General features: G+C 38.9%; 2 protein-coding genes across 3 annotated transcripts in view; one reads left to right on the plus strand and one right to left on the minus strand.

Annotated features, from left to right (window-relative positions):
- Nucleotides 1-21,400, plus strand: part of LOC110160621 (astrotactin-2) — a 213,133-nt gene that overhangs the window by 166,286 nt on the left and 25,447 nt on the right. For both annotated transcript variants that reach the window (XM_055153913.1, XM_055153914.1), the window contains 3 exons: nt 6,464-6,786; nt 12,814-12,947; nt 14,470-14,618. In XM_055153913.1, the coding sequence (XP_055009888.1) occupies nt 6,464-6,786; nt 12,814-12,947; nt 14,470-14,618 (606 nt within the window). The remainder of the gene's footprint in view (nt 1-6,463; nt 6,787-12,813; nt 12,948-14,469; nt 14,619-21,400) is intronic.
- On the minus strand, nt 71-4,336 carry LOC110160476 (E3 ubiquitin-protein ligase TRIM32). The gene is given in 3 exon segments (XM_020925122.2): nt 71-3,283; nt 3,286-3,506; nt 4,203-4,336. Coding segments are annotated over 2 exon segments (2,019 nt in total). The 5' UTR covers nt 3,500-3,506; nt 4,203-4,336; the 3' UTR covers nt 71-1,478.

The raw sequence follows: 21,400 nt of genomic DNA on the forward strand, positions 1-21,400 counted from the left end.
ATACATCTATTAGTTTTAAGACATTTAAGGAATAAAGTGCTTTTATTTTCTAATGGATTTATTGCACTCATATTATCTGACAATGACACGTAAAATTGTGACAAGTTAAAACCCACAGACATATCAGACATAACATCTGAATGACAAAGTTTGGTTTAGAGATGTATTGCATCATTACATTTGAACAGTTTAGAAAGATGTCTGGAAGTAATCCAGGTCATGAAATGTGAATAGATGTTCATGTATCAGTGTTAAACACCCAGACAAAAGGACACTTCATTATGTGTAGCATTGTATGCATCAGCTCTCTAGAGTAGTGCAGTAGTGGGGAACTTCTTTTTACAGTTCTCAAATAACAATAACAAAGAAAAGGCTTAAGATAGAAAATAAAGGTTAAGGTCATTAGTGAAAACATTTTACAAAAAAAAAGCCTGTTATTGGTTAAGTCTATTAAGTTATTTTGTTCCATTAATACAATATCACTATGATTGTAGCAACACCCTTACCCCAGGAGGTTTATAATTTAGTAGGGAACAAATATCCAACAAGAGCTAAAATAAATTAATAGTGTTGATCAATGCCAACAGCTAGCAAAAAACCCATATTGTGGAGTCAATTGAAACCTGAGGGATCCTTTGCTGAGCCTAAAGTTACAAGTAGCAAATCAAGTTTGGCATGTCAGTGTCAGACACACATCCTCACAAGACTAACATATCTTCAACATTAACACAACTGTTGCTACTCAAAAAAGTGAACACTTCATGTTTTGTGTGAAAGCCAAATGTCTGCAAATTATGCAATTATTTCAAAAACAAACATTAACTTCAGCCAGGAACAATATTTGTTTTTTTTTTAATCTGGCATAATTTAAGTGGGTTTGGTTTTTTTTTTCTAAAATTCTATTCTTTGCATGTGTACTCAACAATAAATGTTAACATGGCTACAATATGCATGAGCCTACAGGATTATTCCAGGTAAAGTTCCCTGAATGCTGTAAAATCACATACGGTACATTTTGTTATTTACTGATCTGTTATTGAAGCACTTCTCAGTGAGGGTAGAAGCTCTCAGACACCTTTAGCAATGAGTGTGCTTCTGACCCTTAAGTGATTTGTCAGCAATAAAGTGCATCACAGGCCATAATCCTTGGTATACATTTTGTTAAGTAAACAAATACATTTTTGTTTGCCACAATCTGCTGTGTATTTTAAACTGAGCCAATCTAATTCACCGTGCATTACACACATACATCTGATACTAGGCATAACCAGTCAGGAATGACAGAGAATCACATGATGTCTTCCTTAGCTTTAACCTGAACAGCTCTTTAAATGTGGTGTATTAAGTTGTAGCTCTTTTTGCTGTAAAAACACACACTAACAAAAATACAATTGAAAGCCAGAAGGAGAACAATGAAAACTATGGCCAATACACTTTAAATGCAACTGTTAAACCCTGTCACAGTAACCATTAGAACTCTATGAAGTGGAGGAGTGCCTTCTCTGAATGTATGTGTATACTTTGACACAGTGATCCCAACAGTCCAGAACAAGCAACTGTCCTTTCTGAGTAGTTGCCACTCCAACAGGACAGGTTAGTCCATCCTGGATGAGAATTTTGTAGCCACCTTCTTTGGGAAATTGAAGGATTTCTTTTCGACCACTATCTGTTACCAACAAATCACCATTGTTATCCACACACATTCCAGTGATGCAGCGGAAGTCCTCAGTCTCTGAAAAAAAGTGACTGAGCTGCTTGCCAAGCTGACCGTCCGTACCCACTGACCCGATGGAGAAACCGCCTTCCAGGTGAGGCTCATTGTGGCGTTTCTCAAAATTAAGAGCCAAGCCCTGGGTGAAGTAAACTGTTCCACTTGGATCACATGTCACAAACTTTGGGCGTACAGCAGAGCACAAACGAGTGTAGCTGACTATACCGATATTGCGGTCCACTGCCAAGCACCACAGCTTGCCACCTTCCACATCTGACACCACAAACTGTCCCGTTGGCATGGCAGCAATGCCCCAGGGTTTGATCAGCTGGTTCTTGTGGCAAGCCACACATTGTCCATCCATTGTATAGACTTTCACAGAGTTGTCATAGTTATCAGTGACCCCAATGAGTCCTTGGGGTGTAACAGCAATGGATAATGGAATGAGATTAGGAAGGTCCGCACCTAAAAAGCTCAAAACAAAATTGTCAATACTACTGGCATTGCGCCGGATTTCCCGCTGAAATCCTTTGCGGTTAAAAATCTGAATGCGGCAGTTACCACGGTCAGCCACCAAGACTTCTCCTTGCAGTGTTACACAAATGCTCACAGGCAAGTTAAACAGGCCAGGCAGTGTTCCCTTGCAGCCCATCCTCTTAACAAACTGGCAGGCTGGTAGTTCACTGTTGGCCCCTCCAGGTGGTTCTGCTGCGTCCAAAGACTTTGACTTAAAATGCGCAGGTGAGCCACAGATAGCCTCATCTACACTTGCAGACATATCCACATCTCTGTATAAATCTACTGACGGCCCCATTGCTCCCTCAACACCACTTTCTAAAGCCGTGTCTAAAGTGCTTTCTTCAACTTCTGTACTAACAGTGTAAGCTTTTGCCGTTAACTTTCCTACTTCTAAAGCTTTTGACTGCTCTATTAGAACTAACTCCGGCTCTTGTAAATTCAGTGTAGTAGGCAAAGTACTTTTAATATCCAGTTCTTCATCATCATCACAGTTGCCACCATCTTCCTTTAGCAAAGCAGTATCACTCTGCCTCACCCGCATTGTCAGATAGTCACAACGTGACACTACTTTAACCTCTGCAATATTAAGTAAATAGGTCTGTTCCTCAAGGACTTGCCCATTGGTCTTTTCCAGTTCTGACATGGTGGCTGTGAAGGTTCTTCGAGATCTACTGAGTTCCTCTTGAAGGCGTAGCTCAGCTGTAGCATAGTCTTGCTGAACTGCTCGGTATTTACACCTCAGTGTTTTAGAAATATTTTCAATGACAGTTTTCTTCTTTTGGATTTCACCCATTACATCTCGCAGAGATTCAAGTTTGGAACCAAGTTCTTTGCGTCGCTGCTCAGCAGCTAATCTGATGGGTTGGACATTATGGCCTTGAAGCATGTGACCCTCTGCTTTACACAGCTCACAGAGGACAACTGCACACTCATGACAGTACTGTCGTGGTAGACGAGTGCAGCAAGACTTGCACATCAGAGCGGCAGCAGCAGCACTACATGAGGTAGTGCAATCCAAAATTTTCAGTACTGTGAGATTGTCAGCCAACTGGGAATGCTACTCATTCTGGACACCTTACTGCAAAATGGACAGCGAACACCATTTATGGTATTTGCTAGTAGTTTTTCTAGACATTGCCGACACACTGTATGTCCACACTGTAGGAGTTTGGGTCTCATTTGGTCCTGGTTATACGTTTCCAGGCAGATGGGGCATTCAAGAACCTCCCGCATTAAATCCGGGTCCAGTTGGGGGCATTCCACAGCCATTGTGAACCTATCTTGGAACAGAGAGAAAGTATTATGATATGTATAAATTGTAGTAACATAACACACGTGGAAGCATTTTGGGTTATTGTAAGTATTTATGCTAAAGGAGTGTTTTTTTATTTTATTTTTTTATTTACTATATGTCAGAGATGATGCACATGATGATACTGAGCATGAATGAGATACGTGAAACCGTTGGCTTGCATGCATTTTGGCACACTCTGGCCTTTACGACGTGTAAACAAAATATGTTGTGATTACGGCTAGCTACAGCAGTTTAGGACACACAATAGATGATGCCGCAAAAATAGGCGTTAAGTTAAGAGCAATGTATACGCGTGGCATTTTATTAGCAATACCGTATCAAGTAAGGGTGTATTTAACTAGCGTGAAGAGCAAAGAAAAACAGACATTAGCACTGTTGTTGCAGTAGTTAGCCGTTTGCCCAGGTAGCCAGCTGCTACATGTTAGCTGCTAACGTTAGAGCTCGTGTAGGTTCATCCATTGCACTAACAAGGAAATAGAATCTAAAGCAAATGACCATCTTACACCTTGCACAACTGTTCATGTTTTACTGAGGTCCATATAAATACCGTATGTATACATCCACTCGTACACAATAAAAACTATTACAAAAGTGCGCACATCAAGCATTCCGTTTAGTTTCATGTTTATTATTTGTCAATCGACGGTAAAACTTTACCTTTCCTGAAATCAGCTGGATCAACGAAACAGCCTTGATGGGCGTGCTGTGTTTCACTGCAGCTGCTTAGAGAAGCTGCTTGTGTGAGAGAGCGCACCGCAGTACTGCTACGCACGGTACGCACGGTACGCACTGCCGGGTTGTGCTTACGCATTATACGCATGACTCTGCGATGTTGACCGAGACCCGTTTGGACGTTTTATGTTTGGCTTTATGGTGTGTATACATCCGTAATAGTTTGAACATAACCATGTTCAAACAATAATATACTAATAATATAATCATGATATGTCTTTGAGATTGTATTCCTCACGTCGTTACAATCCTAAATTTTTTATTAAAAGCATATGGATAACATTCATGACAACAATTACTAAGAAATATGTTTTATATCTTCTGTATGTGTATATATATATATATATATATATATATATATATATATATATATATATATATATATATATATATATATATATATATATATATATATATATATATATATATATATAAAACACACACCTACACACATTTCCCGATAGATAAATAAGATAAGTCATGCAATGGTAAATTTTCACCACTAGATGTCAGGAGTGGTCTATAAGTACGAGAATCAGGTATGCTACATACTGGATTATTTCTTTCTTATTATTTATTCATAAAATATTCCACTTAGACATTTTTATTATCATTTGAAGAATATTGTGCTAGCAATAAACCTGGCAATCTCTAGTTTGATTCTGTTAAGTGTCACATTTGTGTTGAGCAGCAAAGAGCTGATCTTTTGGTGTCTGTTGTTTTGCTTCATAAAGTCTCCTAGGCCACCCTTGAGTCTATTTACACAATTCTACGTATAGAATTACTGTGTGAAGCTCTTTCACTAGCTTTTCGACTGCCTGAAAAGCAACCACAAAGGCATAATTGCACATAAATCTATGCAAATATGTATACAAACACTTTTATCACATAGTTATGCCTAACACACAGCAGGCTATGATATATAGTGTTATTTAACCTGCACATGCGCTCTCTACTTGTGGTTTTGCAGAGCATGTGCACTTATCTCATACACTTGTAATGTAGGTGGGAGTATGTTATTGTAGCCTAAACATCATTAGTATGGCAATCCATCACTTCTCATGTCTGTTGGTTAGGATGTTTTCTTTCCAACAAAAAACCCATCAGTCTGTGTGGCTATAGGTTACTTTGGTACTCTGAGAACTTACTCTATGACTTCTTTTTGACTATCTATCTATCTAATCTAACTACAAATTTATTTTAAATTATTATATGTATTGCTCAGATTTTTTATTTTTATTTTTTTTAAAAGCTTGTGCTTTTACTGCGCACAGGCTTGCACCTCCACAAACCTGACTCTTATTTGGCCTGGAGAATGACCTCCTCTTGCTGGTCTCCATGGAAATGTACACTTTCACCCAATGTACCCAATTTACACTGAAAGATGATTGTTACGCTGAATTACCGTTGTTGTTTTTTTTTGTTTTTTTTTCTCGAAAATGCATGCCTCTCACACTGTGACATAAAACAAATCTCCACAAACAGTAGGACATTTACCTAACCCTTTTAATCAATGTTGTAGCCATTTTTTTTACATAAGAGGTTGGCGATAACAAGTTTCTAGCATAACTGATTGAAGTTACACCTTAATATTCACTTTTCTGTCTTTAAAGAAGACATCCCAAAAGGGTTGGTATCTATTTCAACTATATGAACACAGAAAAACATTAAATGATGAAAAGTTGTTTTACATTTGTCTTACATTTATTTAAGTAAGCAAATATAAAATTAATAATAATAATGATTTAAAACAAAAACAAAAAACATAGACTGAAATTGTAGTGCGACTAAAACGAAAGTAACTTTTCAACTTAGTAGAAAATAACTTCAACCCATGCAGTGCCAGATACACAAAACACTGGTTACCAACACTTGGCAAGCCTCACACACAACCCTGGCTTCCACCCACCATATCATCCCATTCATTTATTGTCTATAAAACAAATAGCAGCCAGGGATTTGACATTAAGGAAAAGTGAATCCAGATGCTGACACTTATGCAATTCATGGGCTGTGGATATTTTTTACTACTGTAACTGAGTGCCATAAATTGCTTTATGGGGTCAGTAATTGTAGCATGTTACTTTATCCAAAATACAGCTGAAGGCAAATGTTATGCAAGTATAACAGCATTGAATTCAAAGTTCAACACATTGTCTAAGATATTTGGGTCGTTCTGCTTCCAGAGGCTACAGAACAGGGTGCTGCAGGCAGAGGACGAAGGGAGCTGAAGTCACTGCCCTTCATCAGCTACCTGTCAGCCATGCAGAAGAGCCAGCTGCTCTCAGACGACATAGTAAACGGTGTGGAGATCAGCTGTGAAGAGAAGGGCAGCTGTCCTCCTGGCTGCCACCTGTGTCACCACCAGGGCATGTTGGGAGCTGTGTCCACCAGAGGGCACAGTGGGAAAGGGAGGAATGGAGAACAGTCCTCTCCCTCCCCTGTGCTGCTGGACGTAACTCGCGTGGTGCCCCTGTACAGCCTGGTGCAAGACAACATCACCAAAGAGGTGAGGACATGAGTGAGGGATTATTATGCTTTTTCTGCTTTTAAATTAAGACATCAATCCAAAAATTCAACACTACAACTTTATTTTTGTAAATCAGTTATTATTATATTATTTTGTTATATAAATGTTTGTCACATTAGTGAGTTGCACAGTTGATCACTTTTAATTGCCATTAAACTATTAATTATATGTATGGACATAGTTATCTAAATATACTGAACATAGCAGATAGAAGAATGGAATATTGTAGTAATGCGTGATACATGCCACATATTAATAAAGTCCATGCAGTAATGTTGGCTAATATTCATGATTATTATCAGATTGTGTGATATTGTATAGCTCTTTTTTTTTTTTTTTATCATCATCAGGGATGTTGTAATGCATGGTACAGTTCTACTCAGTCACCCCTAGGTGGCATTAGTAGGTTAACTTTCTCCTCTGTAATGAGCACTGTACAGGGGGCATAAAAAAGATGACATCATAGTTTTCTCTCCTTGTGAAGAAGTTGGTGTGCAAGGTATATACAGTACACATGTGTGTTGCATGTTCGATTTTTGCACAAAAGACTGCGTGTGCACAAAAAGTTAATCCTATCAAATTGCTTATGTAAGGAGATGGCTTTTTGCTTAACTTAACATTTACTATACCCCAATTTACATATATGTTGGCTTCATTTCAACATTGTCTCACTTCCTTACATATGATGCATGCATCTTTTGTCTGCGTGTGCAAGCAATTACTGAACTGTTTGCAGGTGACGCACCCGCCATAGGGAGCAGACCGGTACACGCTTCCCCCAATCAAGCATCTAATTACTGTGCCTTCTAAAAATTACTAGAGGCAACAACAATAGGACATAAATATGCATGCATTCACAAACGCACACATTACAAAGCCCTTCTGTATACGTGCCACCCATAACAAGCATCACAGCCCCAAAGAAAAAGAAGCGTAATCAATAGCAGACGGTCTCTAGCGGGCTTCATCAATAGCTAAACGTGAGGAAGAGCAAAACGTCTTTTATTTTCTCCCTTCTTTCCACTGCGCACCTCCTCACTCATCCTTTTACAAAATCAGTGGTCTTATGGGGGGATGTATGTGGAGGAGGAGAGGGCCCAGACTGCAGAGGATAGCTTTGGCCAGCCCTTCTAAGGTAGCTCCAGGCAGGATTATTAGCTTCTTATTGATGTCATCGACCTCTTGGGAGGGAGGGGAGTCCATCACTCTCGTCCCTGTTCTCTCTCTCTTTCTGTCTTTCTCTCTCTTTCCTCATCCCTCTCTCTCTCTCCCCCTCTCTTATTCTCTCCCTCTCCTTCTCATCTTGTCTTGGTTAGAAATGTTGGTGCTGTGTGTCTGAATGCGACATACGTTGATTACATTAGAGACACAGAGCGATTGATTCTATAGACTTTATGCGTGTTTCCCTTACACATCCTTGTTTTTTTCCCAGAGATTTTTCTGCTTGGCTGGACCTATATTGAGAAAGACAGCTGCCATGTTGCAAAAGCTTTCTGGGAGATGAGTTTTTCTTTTTTCCTCCCAAAACCCCTCAAAGCAATCAAATAGAGCTTCAGGTGTCTGTTTTTTGAAAGGGTTGTCTCAGGTTAGGCCTATATGTGTGTTACTGTTTGTATGGTGTGTGCTACACAGAACTGTCATTCTCCTTACCCCCTCATCTGTCACTGGCTTCTTCCTGGCTGCTGGACACTTTGACAGAATGTCTTATACGATCAATCATTATTTGAACCAAAACACAATCTGAAAATACCCATATTCAAATGAGGAGTAAACAAAATAATACATTAACAGTTCAGCCAGCAACTGGGAATGTGACACAGAGTAAGTGAACGAGATTTTTGAAGAAAGTGCTCTATAAATGTATTGTACAAACTAATTATATTGTATAGTATCCTATATCAGATGCAATCCTTATTGTGTATAAATAAAACATTTGTAATGTGTGTGATTTACTTGTGTTGCTCAGGTAGGATCTGTAGCAAAATTATTTATGTGAAACTCATTTTAAACTTTTGTCTAGTTAACAGTGTTCTATATTGGCTTGCGACCATGGCACCTTTTACATGATAAAAGATTATTGTTGCTTTACTTATTCTCTCCAGATTGTCTGTTCAGGATGCACCCTATCTATGGCCCATAAACATCCCCAGCGCCCATTGTAGTAATATGTGAAGAAAGATAATTTGGTACTTTATATCATGCCAAATAGACTTTTCCACTGTATGCTGGCAACATGAGTGACTAATCATTTTGAGCCTTACTTATATAGTTTTGTAGTTTGTCAAATTGAGAACAGTGTGTGAGGTTGTGAGCTAATGTGTAAGGTATTTGCATGTACTGTATAAGGCAGAGTATATGACGTCATCTATTTGAAAGCGGCAGTTTGAGGTTTATGCCCCCATTGTCTTGATATTTAATTCCCTAGACTTGGCATGCCTTCCTTTTGGTTTTCGCATGAATTTGACTGGAACTACTCTTGGAACGTTCCTTGCCTTAACAGAGGTGGTCTTGCTTGCAGGCCTGGCTTGTGCATACCCATACACATGCATTAGAATAAAGGACTGTTTTAGTGCCAGAGAAAAATACTTCAGTTGGTGAATAAATAAGCTTACGTCTGTGCAGTTGCCAGTAGTTTGTCCGGTGACTGAATTATGGCAAACCTTTTGAACAAATTGGTTGTGAGTGTAATGGGTCAGAATGCTCTATATCTTGCAAGTGGCTGCTGTCATGCTCCGACTTTCAGAAGAAGCAAGGACTGCAATCTCAAGCTTAGTATTGTACATTACCCATCTGAAATGATGGGATATTTATAGATCTATCTAGATTTGCTTGTAGCTTAACACAAAATGCATTGCAAATGTATTTTGTGTGGGTTTATATTGTTTGATTTAATAATCCAGTTGCAAATTTATATTTTGTGTTGCTTCAAAAAAATACCCTTGCTTTGTGCTTTGTTGCACAAGCAAGGAAATGTGCTAAACCATGCACTAAAATGTTTAAAATAATAAAAGTTTCAGTACCAAGGAGAGCTCTCTCTATTTAAGTGTCATCAATCAATCTTTGTACTTAAAAAGTCGATTCAAGGCAGTGTTGTTTCACCTTGATAATTTGCTTCTGTAGAAGTAATTTTCTAAAAACTTAAAGGTCAGATCACATTACTTTTGACAATCTCCAGATCATAAAGGTCTTCCTAAAAAACAATACCGCCCTTTTGGCTATTCTCTGGGTCCAATTTCCTGGAAGTACCTCTTCTGATAAGGTTCTGAGAATCCGTTCTTTCTTAACACATTTAGCACTGAATGATTGTGAAGCCCACAGAAAAACACACACAAACTCTCTATTGGGTCACAACTGATGGTGTCCTGTGTGCACTGACTTCAACTCTTTACCACTGGTGATCGTTGTTTAAATCAATAGTGTGGGCCAGCTGGCTAGTGTTTTCGTGTGTTAGCTGTGGAAAGCAGACAGTAATATGGTCAGTTTAGACTAGACAAACAGATTAATACATTAAAAAGGTCACAATAGCCTCAATCTCCTTCTTGTAAGTCACGATGTTGGAATTAAAGGTCCAAATAGTATTTTGGTGCCAGGGAGTCTGCATGGCCAGAATGACGTCAAGACAAGGAATTTGTGGCCACAGTTGTTGTGTTGCTTATGCTCGGTGACCTGGCAGAGCCCTGATCTTGCATTCAAAGTGGGGGGTAGGAGGTGATTACATTTCAGCTCAATTTGCTCAGTATCAATAAGGTCAATAGAGATGAATAGTGGCATATTTAAGAAACAGTAGTGCTGTATGTTATCTAAGACATAGGGCCATCACTGGTTCCTGCAAGACAGTCTGTCATCAACATACACAGAAAAATAAAACTCCTAGACCGGAACAGTTGATTGAAATGTAGGACACTCCTTGTCAAAACACTTGCTTTTCTTAAATGAAGCTAATGGGAAAGGTTTGTCGATTAACCCTATCTGGGCAAACCACAACGTATCAGGATCTATCTGTGTTCTGGGAAATGCTGATCTGTGGTTAATCAATACAGTGTAAGGTATCCTCTATTGCTTGGCTGTGAATGATCCTCATTGCACACATAGCAGGCTCTCCTGGGCTTTTATAGTGTTCCTGATACTTAAGGGTTGCTTTACCGCCTGAGTCTCCATGGGAAGGATTGCTGTCTTTACGACCACACACTTAACTGGCATTAGTCAACTCTCACTTGCTTTACTTAAACCCCTCATCAGTGCGTTACCTCTTTTGCACCCCACCAGTGCTCCTACCTCATTTCCAAACCACAATTAGATTCCCTGTTTACCCAGTGCATACTGGCTTGTTTTACTCTTCAAACATAAACATGGCAGTAATCGCTTTGTCTATTTTTCACATGTGCAGCCATGCAATCAAGCGTGCAGACCCATATGAGTGTTTCAAGGAATCTGGTGGTGGTGAATGCATGATGGTTCTGTGGTCTCTCTCTTTTACCCCCAGCATCTCATATTTGACTGTTTGTAGCGTGCCTGGACCCAAGTCCAGCTTTTCTTTGTTACTGCAGTCTGTGGCCTGTCATGAGGTGGCAACCCCCTGCTGCTGTTGTATGCTGGAATCAGTGGTTTAGAAAAAGGAGACAAATGTTATTGTTTTGCAATAGATTATAATAACAACAGGCTTGTATAAACAGGATTGGATTCAGAGCACTATACTTGGGCAAGGCTTCAAGTAACCATTTCAGTACCTGTTCCTGATATGCATGTATAGTGCACAAGTTGTTTTACTGTATGGACTTTTCTTTTTCCAGTAAAAAAAAAGTTAGTAATAAGGTGTTGTTTAAATACTAACTTCAGCTCCAGAATGCATACCTCCATTCTTTTCTATTTAATTAGGCAGACTTTATGGTCAAGAGTATGCTCAAAGTCATCTCGAATGTCACCACAACTAATCAACGCACTGCAGAAATCTGCCTTTGGCTTTGGTCCAGTGGAATGAAACAAGCGCGTGTGGAAGTAGATCCTTAACAGAAATGTTGCAAGTGCCCATGTGTGCACCCACTGCTGCCTTAAAGATGTCTGGGGTCTCTTTACTTCAGGATGAAGAGAATGTCACGGTGTATTAGAACAAAGGAGTGGATGGGTGCTTCTTGCTGGATGCCTGGTGCCCACTGATAATGTTTCCACTTGACTTCAGCATCCTTTTTTTGTGACCATGATCAAGCACATCTCAAAGTTGTCTGCATGAGGCAGCACGGCCAACCAGTTAGAGCACATAAATAAGAGAGAACTCCATTGATCGGTAGTGTGACAGAGGGAGCCAGAGTGCTTGTGAACTCCCTTGAACTCCCTCTCTATCATGCCTGTGGCTTTAGGGAAAGCCCTGACGTTATACTTTATTGCTTTGACAATTATATTGGCATTTTTCTGCCTTTTAGAGGATGACTTAGCTTCTGTCTTTGATTTTTCTTTCACCCATTAATGAAGGGGCACACAGGAGATGTAGGAGATGATGTCATCTCCTTACATCTTGCCACCAGCCGCCGCCTCCCTCCCCGAGCATACACGGACCAATAGTGAGACAGTCACAGACACACACTCACCAGCTCCTTGAATTGAACAGGAACAGAAGAGGTGAGGAGTGTCACAGCGTTCGCACTTCCATCGTAAAAGTCGCAGTGCATCTATGATATCACAGTGCAAGCCTGTCAGGGACTGCCTTCTGGTAATTGGGAATGGTGGGTTTAAAAAGGTCACTATGTCTGCACACTAGGTGCATTGAAGTTTTACTTCTAGTTGTAAGAAGAATTCAAGGATAATATTTACTGTATCATTGCTGAACAGAACGAGCAAATTAGCTCAGTTTATGTTTGATTTATTATTTCATTAAGAAAATAACAAAAGAGTAGCTGAATTGAGACGAACAGAGATGAGATAACTCCAGTTTGAGATGGTATGGTGAAATAGTCTGGCATCACATGTACCCAAAAGATAATTGCATTTGTTCTCACCTGTTCCCCTTTGCAGGCCTTCAAGAGTGCCACAATGAGCTCATACTGGTGTGCTGGAAAGGGCGATGTCATTGATAACTGGTGTCGCTGTGACCTGAGTGCCTTCAGCAAAGATGGCTTGCCTAACTGCAGTCCCCTCAGGCAGCCCATGTAAGTGTGAGATGACAACATGACACCTAGGAATTCATGCACAAGAGAGATTTCATGGATGCATGCTCTGATGCACCATAGGCTCACATGCACACATTTACACACTAACAAACACACACGCACGCACACACACCCACACACATGCACACACACACGCACACGCACTCTCACTTGAGAAAGTTGTAGACACTAGCACAGTCCCCAAAGTTCTAATAGCTGTCAGTCGGCCCTTACACCCATCTGAAAAGAACACGCTCTTATTCAAGGTGTCCTAATAATACTCTGGGGTCTGTGACTCACCCACTAGCTCTACTATTACACACTGAAAACTTTTAAAGAGGAACACTGAGTCTATGGGGATTTCACACAGGACACTTCTACAATGGGAAATACAATTTCTTTGAAGAAGAGGTCCTGCTGTTGTTCAAATTGTTTGTACTTCATTTTTATCTTGTTGACTACTTCAAATTTGAAAATATATTATACCTCTGTAAAACTTAATCTGTCACCAATCACCATATACATTTAAAAAAATAAAATGTGTTGTTTTTTAATTCACTATTCTTATAGTCAAAATGTCATGAAAACATGCTGGCTTGTTCTGTGCTTTTGCCCAGACAATTAAGTACCTGCACTTTATGAAAAAAAAAAAGTATATATAAGAACATAAAAAGAATCTGCCACATCTAATATATTGGCTTGTTTTTTTTATATATCTTTTGAATTTATGTCAAAAATAATTTTAGTTGATAATTAAGTATGAAATACAGTGGTTTTCTCCCCTACTTTTTATAAGGATGCTGTGGACCCACAATGAATGCACATGTCAGGGTATGTTTCTGTCAGCCCTAATTGGCCAACATTCAGTGTGTACCCCCTTAACACACATAGTTGAAGAAATAGGCTCCATCTACCCTGATCACTGAACTATGCGTGATCAAATGTGAAATAACTGCCCATTAAATAGACTTAGCGACAAGTTCAGGAGCTGCCCTTCTCTTTGGTGTCCGGGTAATCCCTCCGCCCTGGTGCATGAGGAGAGTCTGTGCAGCCGCCATCTGGAGCACTCTGCTCTGGCCAGAACTGCAGTGTAAAGCCAGTAATAACCTGCAGATCTCCTGTTATTTGTCGGAAAGGATAAAACGGAGTGGCGTGTTTTCATGAAAGGACAACCTGTCTTTCTCATGCCATTGTCATAAATAAAGCCTAAGGGCTGGCAAATGGAAATCTATTTTTCTTTTATCTCTTTGAAGGGGTATAGTCCACTAGAGACACTGCTGGAGCCCAGGCCGGATTGGAATGTTGTTTTGCTTGTGTTGTCCCATGAGGTAGTATAGGTGGAGATGGGAGCTTTTTATGACTCTGGCTGGACAATGATCACATGGGATTGTTCAAGATTGCTATGCATGCATTTTAGTCCCACATCACACACTTTAATTTTAATTTCATCATGTGGGAGACAGATGGGTGTTATTGTTCAAAATCATCCAATACTATTCACTAAACTTTGTTGTGTCATTAGTTTGCATCTAGCACCCTATCTGGAACCCTCAAGCACAATGGTGGCCCTGGAATGGACGGATATAGAGCCTGTGATTGGCTACAAGATCTCGGACTATGTCATCCAACATAAAAGAGTTGAAGACCCTTCTGAACCAGATGTCTACACAGGTAGGAAATCCAAATGACTGCCCAGCTAAAGTTTATACTTTACTTGGATGAATAATATAATGTAATGTTTTGTCTCAACTTTGGAGAGGCCACAAAGAGTACAAAGAGATCACTTTATACATTTTATATTTCACCTGTTTTAGAGGCTTAATATCTGCAACTTTAAGGTATTGTTTTATGTATTACAGAGATATGAATACATTTATGTAAAAACTCTCACATTTCATAAAGACATACAGTAAGTGTTTACAAACTCATGAAATTTAACATTTTTGCATTTGTGTCGATCAAGACTCATCGCTTTGCTCCTTCAATAGAGTCCAGCTCCACTGATCCCAGATTTGGTACACCCTCTCTTCTATTTCCAAATCAATCACTGGAAATTAACACATCCTTAGAAGAATTAGGGTTGTTGCAACCCCAAGAAATGAGAAGTTGGGTCTGATCTGATGTCTCTGTCTGTCTTCTTTCTTTCTTTTTTCAGTCTGCTGTTAGGTTGTAATGCTAGTGGATTGTGGTCAGCTGTGAATCCAAGCAGCATTGATAACAATTCTCAACTTTGTGTTGAAGGTCTTGATATGGGTTGTTTGGCAAGCGTCATGAATTGGTCTTTAGTTTGATGTCCACTGTGCAGGCAATGTGCAATAAATAGTCATTTATTTTATTTTATTTTTTTATGTAAATCATTGGTTAGGTTTCTGGGCCTGGCTATGTTTCCTACAGCCCTCTTTTTTGTATATTTTGGTTAGCTATAAACCTTTTTTTCTTGTTTCTCATTTAAAATGGTAGCCTGGCTAAAGCTATATACCTTATCCCTCTAGTGGAGTTAGTTAGTTTGTACTGTGCGTGACATTCCTTAAGTTCCCACAAACATATGCTTAAGTTTGTGTGTAAATAGTTTCATTGGATTAGCCTATGGCATTGGGTAGATTATACCTCTGGGCTTTACGTCAAAGAGCCTATAACTCAATAAAGATTCAGGAGGAAAAAACACATGGCGAACTATTAATGCCTAAAGAATTTTCTAATGTCAAATGTCAGAGAGGCTGCATCAAAACATGTACTAGTTACAATAGGGAGGGCTTTTCTCCCTTATCTTAATGTGTCATTGGTAATTGAAATACAGTAGAACCCTGGTTTTATCAAATGTGTCACAGAGTCAAGCAAAAGTACAGCCTAAAGGCCACAGTAATCAACAATGTCATCACCCAAACTATGGTATTAAATGATCTGTAATGTTCAAATGAAAATGAGTAAAATGAGTAATTACATTCTTAAATTAAAGCCACAGTATGGAACTTTGTAGATATATAACTTTTTCTTTTTTTTTTTGGTTTCATTTTGGTTGTATTTATTACACTGAAAAACAGATGAAAACATGTTCCCTTTCTCTGAGCAGGATTCTATCTCCACAAACCTGACTCTGACTCTGGTGTGGGGGCCTCCTCCTTCTTGTATCCATGTTAACGTTGTTCCTTTGATTATAATCATCCACAGTATGGCATAAAATGCATCTATCTTCATGGAGATTGCTCCAAAGAATAGTTTTAACTTTGGGACTACAGATGGAAATTAGCCTTTGGCTATCATCTGCTGTGTTCACATTCATGTTGTATGATTGCTTTTCCTTAATATGCACTGTCCCAATCAAATAAATAAACAAACTAATTCAGTCCTGCAGGTAATGTGCCATCTCCAGAAAGTTATATGCATACATTACACTACTGAAAAATCTAAATTTGCCATGCACCTGTAGCATCATCATTCTCAAAAGATGAAACTGTTCAACTGTTCATGAAACTTCTGACTGTTTATTTTCACTTCATCATAAGGTATCATGTTATATTTAGACATTTTATTTTAGATGGCAGACTGAAAAGAGGAAACTATGTTAGCAGGAGACAGTGATAATTGTGGTGAAATGAGATGGTGTGGAAGATGCTGGCTTCTGGAGCTTTAGTAATTGGGTGGAGTGGACAGGCCATTCATCAGGACTGGGAGGCTGCTGATGAAGCCTGGTCAGCGAAGGGGAGAAAGGGGAGAGAGGGCAGAGACGGCAAGCGTTGGCCATGTTGGCAGAGGTGAGGGAGGAAGGGGCAGATGGTTTGGGTGACTCACACTGCTATGTGCCAGTCACTACTATTAATCATGCCATTCCAGACTATAGAGATTAGAATGGCACATCTATTATTATCCAGTATTTCTTGGGATTGTCAGTGAAGAAGTACTTAACTTCTATAGGCAAAGATTTTTAGCAAAAATAATATTTGTTTAAATGATCAATGAATAATATAGCGTAAATACTTTGAAATGCTAGTGTTCCATTGCTTAAGTATCAAAAGAAATCCTAATTTAAAATTAGCTTTAATATGTGTTTGTTAAACTTTTATTGTTGTACACCATGCAGTACTACTACTGTTGTCTAAACTGCACAGTCCAAGCGTTTAACAATAATTTTTATATTTTTTACATTTTATTGTTAAAGTTAATCAGATACATTTATTACAAATCTTAGTCTCTGGCCATTCTAATAGTGTTATAGAAATGTTTTCTTAAATTGTGTCATTGACTACTACTGCAGCAATGCATCTGAGCCTTTACAGCTTCCCAAAACCCACGTTGTTCCCAAAAGAGTGAATTAAGATTGCTGATACAAACTTGGAAGTGATTGTTGGACTAGATTTATGAAATAATTGAGCCCTCTTAAAATAATGAGATCGTGTTCCACAGACTCAGCACGTTAAAGGGCAGCAGGGTTCTGAAGCATCATGTTCTCACACTTAGCCCCACTTCTTTAGAACTGACAGGATTTATAGGCTCTTTACACACCACTGACTACTGACTTATTTAAAGGTCATCTAATGCACTTTTGAGGAAAGACAAATTATGTTTTATAGTGTTGGACCAAAGCTAAATTTGGTTTAGTATAACCACAGAGTAACAGCAGTGCCAACTCCCAAACAGTTTCTCTCACACTATTACATTGAGTAATTGTCTTGTGACTTTTATTTAGTTGTGATGGCATTTGGCAAATATTTTTTGCAGGTAGCCCTGGGGCTATTTTACTGGAAAACAAGTGCTTCTGTCAAAATGTTCACAGCTCACATTTTCCAAGACTGTGGTGACGCTCTGAAGTTTGCAGTCAAGCAGCCCTCCACTGTCATCATTCAAAAGGTGGGCATACACCAGAGGATTATTTGGCTGTTTTACAATACGCCAATCCAGGTAATTGTTGGCAAGGGCCTAATGCAAAATGGTCATAGAGCATAGTTTGCAATATTTGTCATATGTAGTCTTTTTTATATGCACCACGCACATGTCCCTGTCCATCTTGATACAGGTAAAAAAAGCACACAGGTTGGTGGCATGTTAGTCTTTAGGATACTCAAAGTATTTTTTGTTTGTTTGTTTTAATTTATCCATGTTTTAGTAACCTTTTGTTGTCCTTCATTTGAGGCTTCCGTGCTCAGAAACTTTTAATACAGACTCAGACGATTCATACCCAAATGTTCAAAAATGTTGGGTAGTCATTTTTCATAATGAATGCATTGTCTCAAATATTATTTTTAGCTGCATTTACTTCTACTTGAGTACCACCACTTTGAAGCAGTTTGTTCTTCCTTAGCAGAGTTTCAGCAATGCCTTTGCTCCAGCTTCCACTATTATAAAGACCTTATCGCTTTAGGAGAGCAATGTGTTTTTCTAGTATCTAAGTAACATTTCTTTCAATGTAATTTGTCTTTGGGCTGACTCAGATGATGTCATATGCCATCTCTTTGGCTTCGAGTTTTCATCCATTCCACTTCCCTGAATGGGTGCAATCATACAGATGAGGATCACTGCAGCAGTGAAAGAGCTCCTTCTCTTTATCTGATATCTGCAAATGTTACAAATCTATCTTTTTCCATTTGAGTAAACACGGGATGTGAATTTAGGCTTTTTCTCATTAATTGGAAGGTACATTTGTGACCTCAGTTTCAGGGGAAGAGTCAAATCAGTACATGGTATGGTATTACTGATCAAAAATGTTCTACATCTGCACTGTACTTTGTGTGACAAAGAAAAATTGAGAACTTCCTTTATTATTTTTGTTTTGTGTGTGTGAAGGTTGGTGTTCTTGTGTCAAACTCCCCCGTTCCTTTCACATCTGGACAAGTCATCAGTAACAGGGCTCAACAGGCAGAAAAACATTAAATGTCCATACCCTACTAAATATTACTTTATTCTAACATTAGACTAGGGAATTGGTTTCGCCATCATTCAGCTCCTCCAAAGGGGCATTTTATGAATATTGTTGACATATAGAATACAGAATAGTATAATCTTAAGATCCTAATTGGAATATGTTGTTTTAATCATGCAGTTTGAGCTGCTACTTTGGTTTAATTTTTTCTTTTTTTTATAATGTGATTTTGAGAGTAACAATGATGAAATGGTCTGTTATCAACAACATGCTAGGGTTATATGTGCGTATGCCAGGTCAGGATGAAAGGAGAGGAAAGGCAACTGGGTTAAAATTTAAATCAAATGTCATTATGGCAAAGGAGAAATTTGATTTGTTAACTGAACAAAGTTCATTTTGGTCGAAAACGTTTAACAGCTCATCCAAGTTGCTTCTTCAGTTCTGGTTAGACGCTGGTGGATACTGCCTCATATCAGCCTGAAGGGAGGAGCTACCTACACTGAAATTACGCTGAAACAAACATACCTACTTGTTTCCAGTTTCAGTTTGTTAACTAGGCCTATTCAACTGCACTGAGTATGAGGTCATATTAGCGTAATCATTCAGGCCCATAATGGGTGCTTTGACATCTCTGGACCTGATCTAGCTAACCCTGTTGTTTTCTTTGTTTTAGGTCTGAGGATGGAGGCTAAAACCCCTCAGGTAGAATCCATGGCAGAAGGAGAAATTCCGTTTGTCAATTGGACAAAAAGTTAATTTTGGTCGAATACGTTTCACAGCTATTCACTTCAGACAGATATGAGGCAGTGTCCATCAGCATCTGACCAGAAATGAAGAAGCACTTTGGATGAGCTGTGAAATGTTTTTGACCAAAATGAACTTTGTCCAGTTGACAAATCCATTGCAAAGGATTTGCAATGGGTTCTACCTGGACGACTGGGGGATTTTACACACAAATATCATGATCAGTAAATGATTTGATATTATGAACCTTGTGGTGTAAGGAAAATGTATAATTTCTTTGAAACAGTTTTAAATTGTTTTAAACTTTTTTTTTTTTTTTTCCTGTTTTTAATGCCCTTCACTGAAAGTGTGATGTCAGTTAAGGACCACTGGAAGTCTGATGAATGTTGACAGCAATTATGCAGTACTTCCTATATAATGCAATTTAAAACCCACATTAATCAGTTCCAATAAAAATAAAACTAACTTCAGCAAGAGGGCTTTGTAATCCCTTTTGCTATTTTTGTTCAGAAAATAAAAAGTGAGCTATTGTGACCTTAAATGAAATTCTGACATCAATGCATACATTTCTTTCATACACCAGTGTATATGCCAAAAATCATAATAGATTGTGTTTCCATAGTTCTAAGCTTAAAGAAAGAGAGAGCCCACTTATCATTTGCAGATACCTTTTCCATCTGTTTCTAAAATCATCTTATTTCCATATAAGCCGATGTTTTTATTATAACCCCTGGCCACAGTATAAAAGCACTAATCTGTAATGGTGCAAGTCTTCTGTAACTGTAAATGGAATTTAATGTGCTGCAGGTGGATTGTTAATAGGTACATTTTCTCAAGGAATTGACTTAAGGGCTTTAAACGTGAGAAGAAAATAATTATATTACACGCTTGAAAAAAATTACATGTTACATATGTAGATTCAAACTGTTTGAACACCGTGTGGTTTCAGCCCCACAAATTAATTCAAAAAGAACATTAATAATAAGACAACCGTTATATTCAGCTGCCCCAAAATGACCCTTGAAGCAACTTTTGGAATTCTACATGGGTCCCAGGACAGGAAGGGTGCCTTATGTCACACTGACTGTGGCCTGAGATGCTCCGTGAGATCACTATCCTCAAGCCTTCTGCCACACAGATGTATGAGAAGTAACCCACTACACTCAAAACATGGAATCTGCACTAAGTCTATTTCAATTACAGACTAACCCAAGAACTTATTGGTAAAACTTTACTTAAGTGACTCATTTGATTAGATTTCAACTTTGAAGTTAAACTGTCAGATTGCTGTTTGTCATGTTATGCTCCATGCTCGATTCATATAGAATACAGATGAGGTGCTCTTTCCAGACAGTGAGAGGAGCAGGTGGGGCAGAGGCTTCACTGGCCCCTGTTCAGAGGGTGCCTTATTCACAACATCCATGCTGTCGTCATCACAGAAAAACTAACATTGGTGGAGGCAATGTTGGCTCTGCCATTGGCCAAAACTCTAGGATGGAGGGTTAGTGTGGAAGAAGTCCTAACACACATGGTGCCAGAAGGCCAGATGGAACAGAGCAGTCAGAGATCACCTGCTCTCACACGGAGTGTACGGCGAGCAGGGCACCCACCAGTCATTCACATCCAGCATAGGTATGGATGGGGTTATGCCAGACACAGCTATATTATTATCAAATTGTGGTTGTTCACCAACCCTAATGAAGACTTGCTAGTAGTTTTCTGCAAATTAAAGTTCCTTTGCAATCCTCTTTTTCTCCACACTTAATATTAAGTTTGAGTATAAGAAGTCGGAGTATTCATAGACCTGCAGTTACATTTATAGCTGTATTTTCATTCACTCATTAGTAACAGGCTC

Source organism: Boleophthalmus pectinirostris, unplaced genomic scaffold, assembly GCF_026225935.1.
Source record: "Boleophthalmus pectinirostris isolate CB_2022bp ecotype Guang Dong unplaced genomic scaffold, ASM2622593v1 HiC_scaffold_18, whole genome shotgun sequence".
NCBI classification, from domain to species: domain Eukaryota; kingdom Metazoa; phylum Chordata; class Actinopteri; order Gobiiformes; family Gobiidae; genus Boleophthalmus; species Boleophthalmus pectinirostris.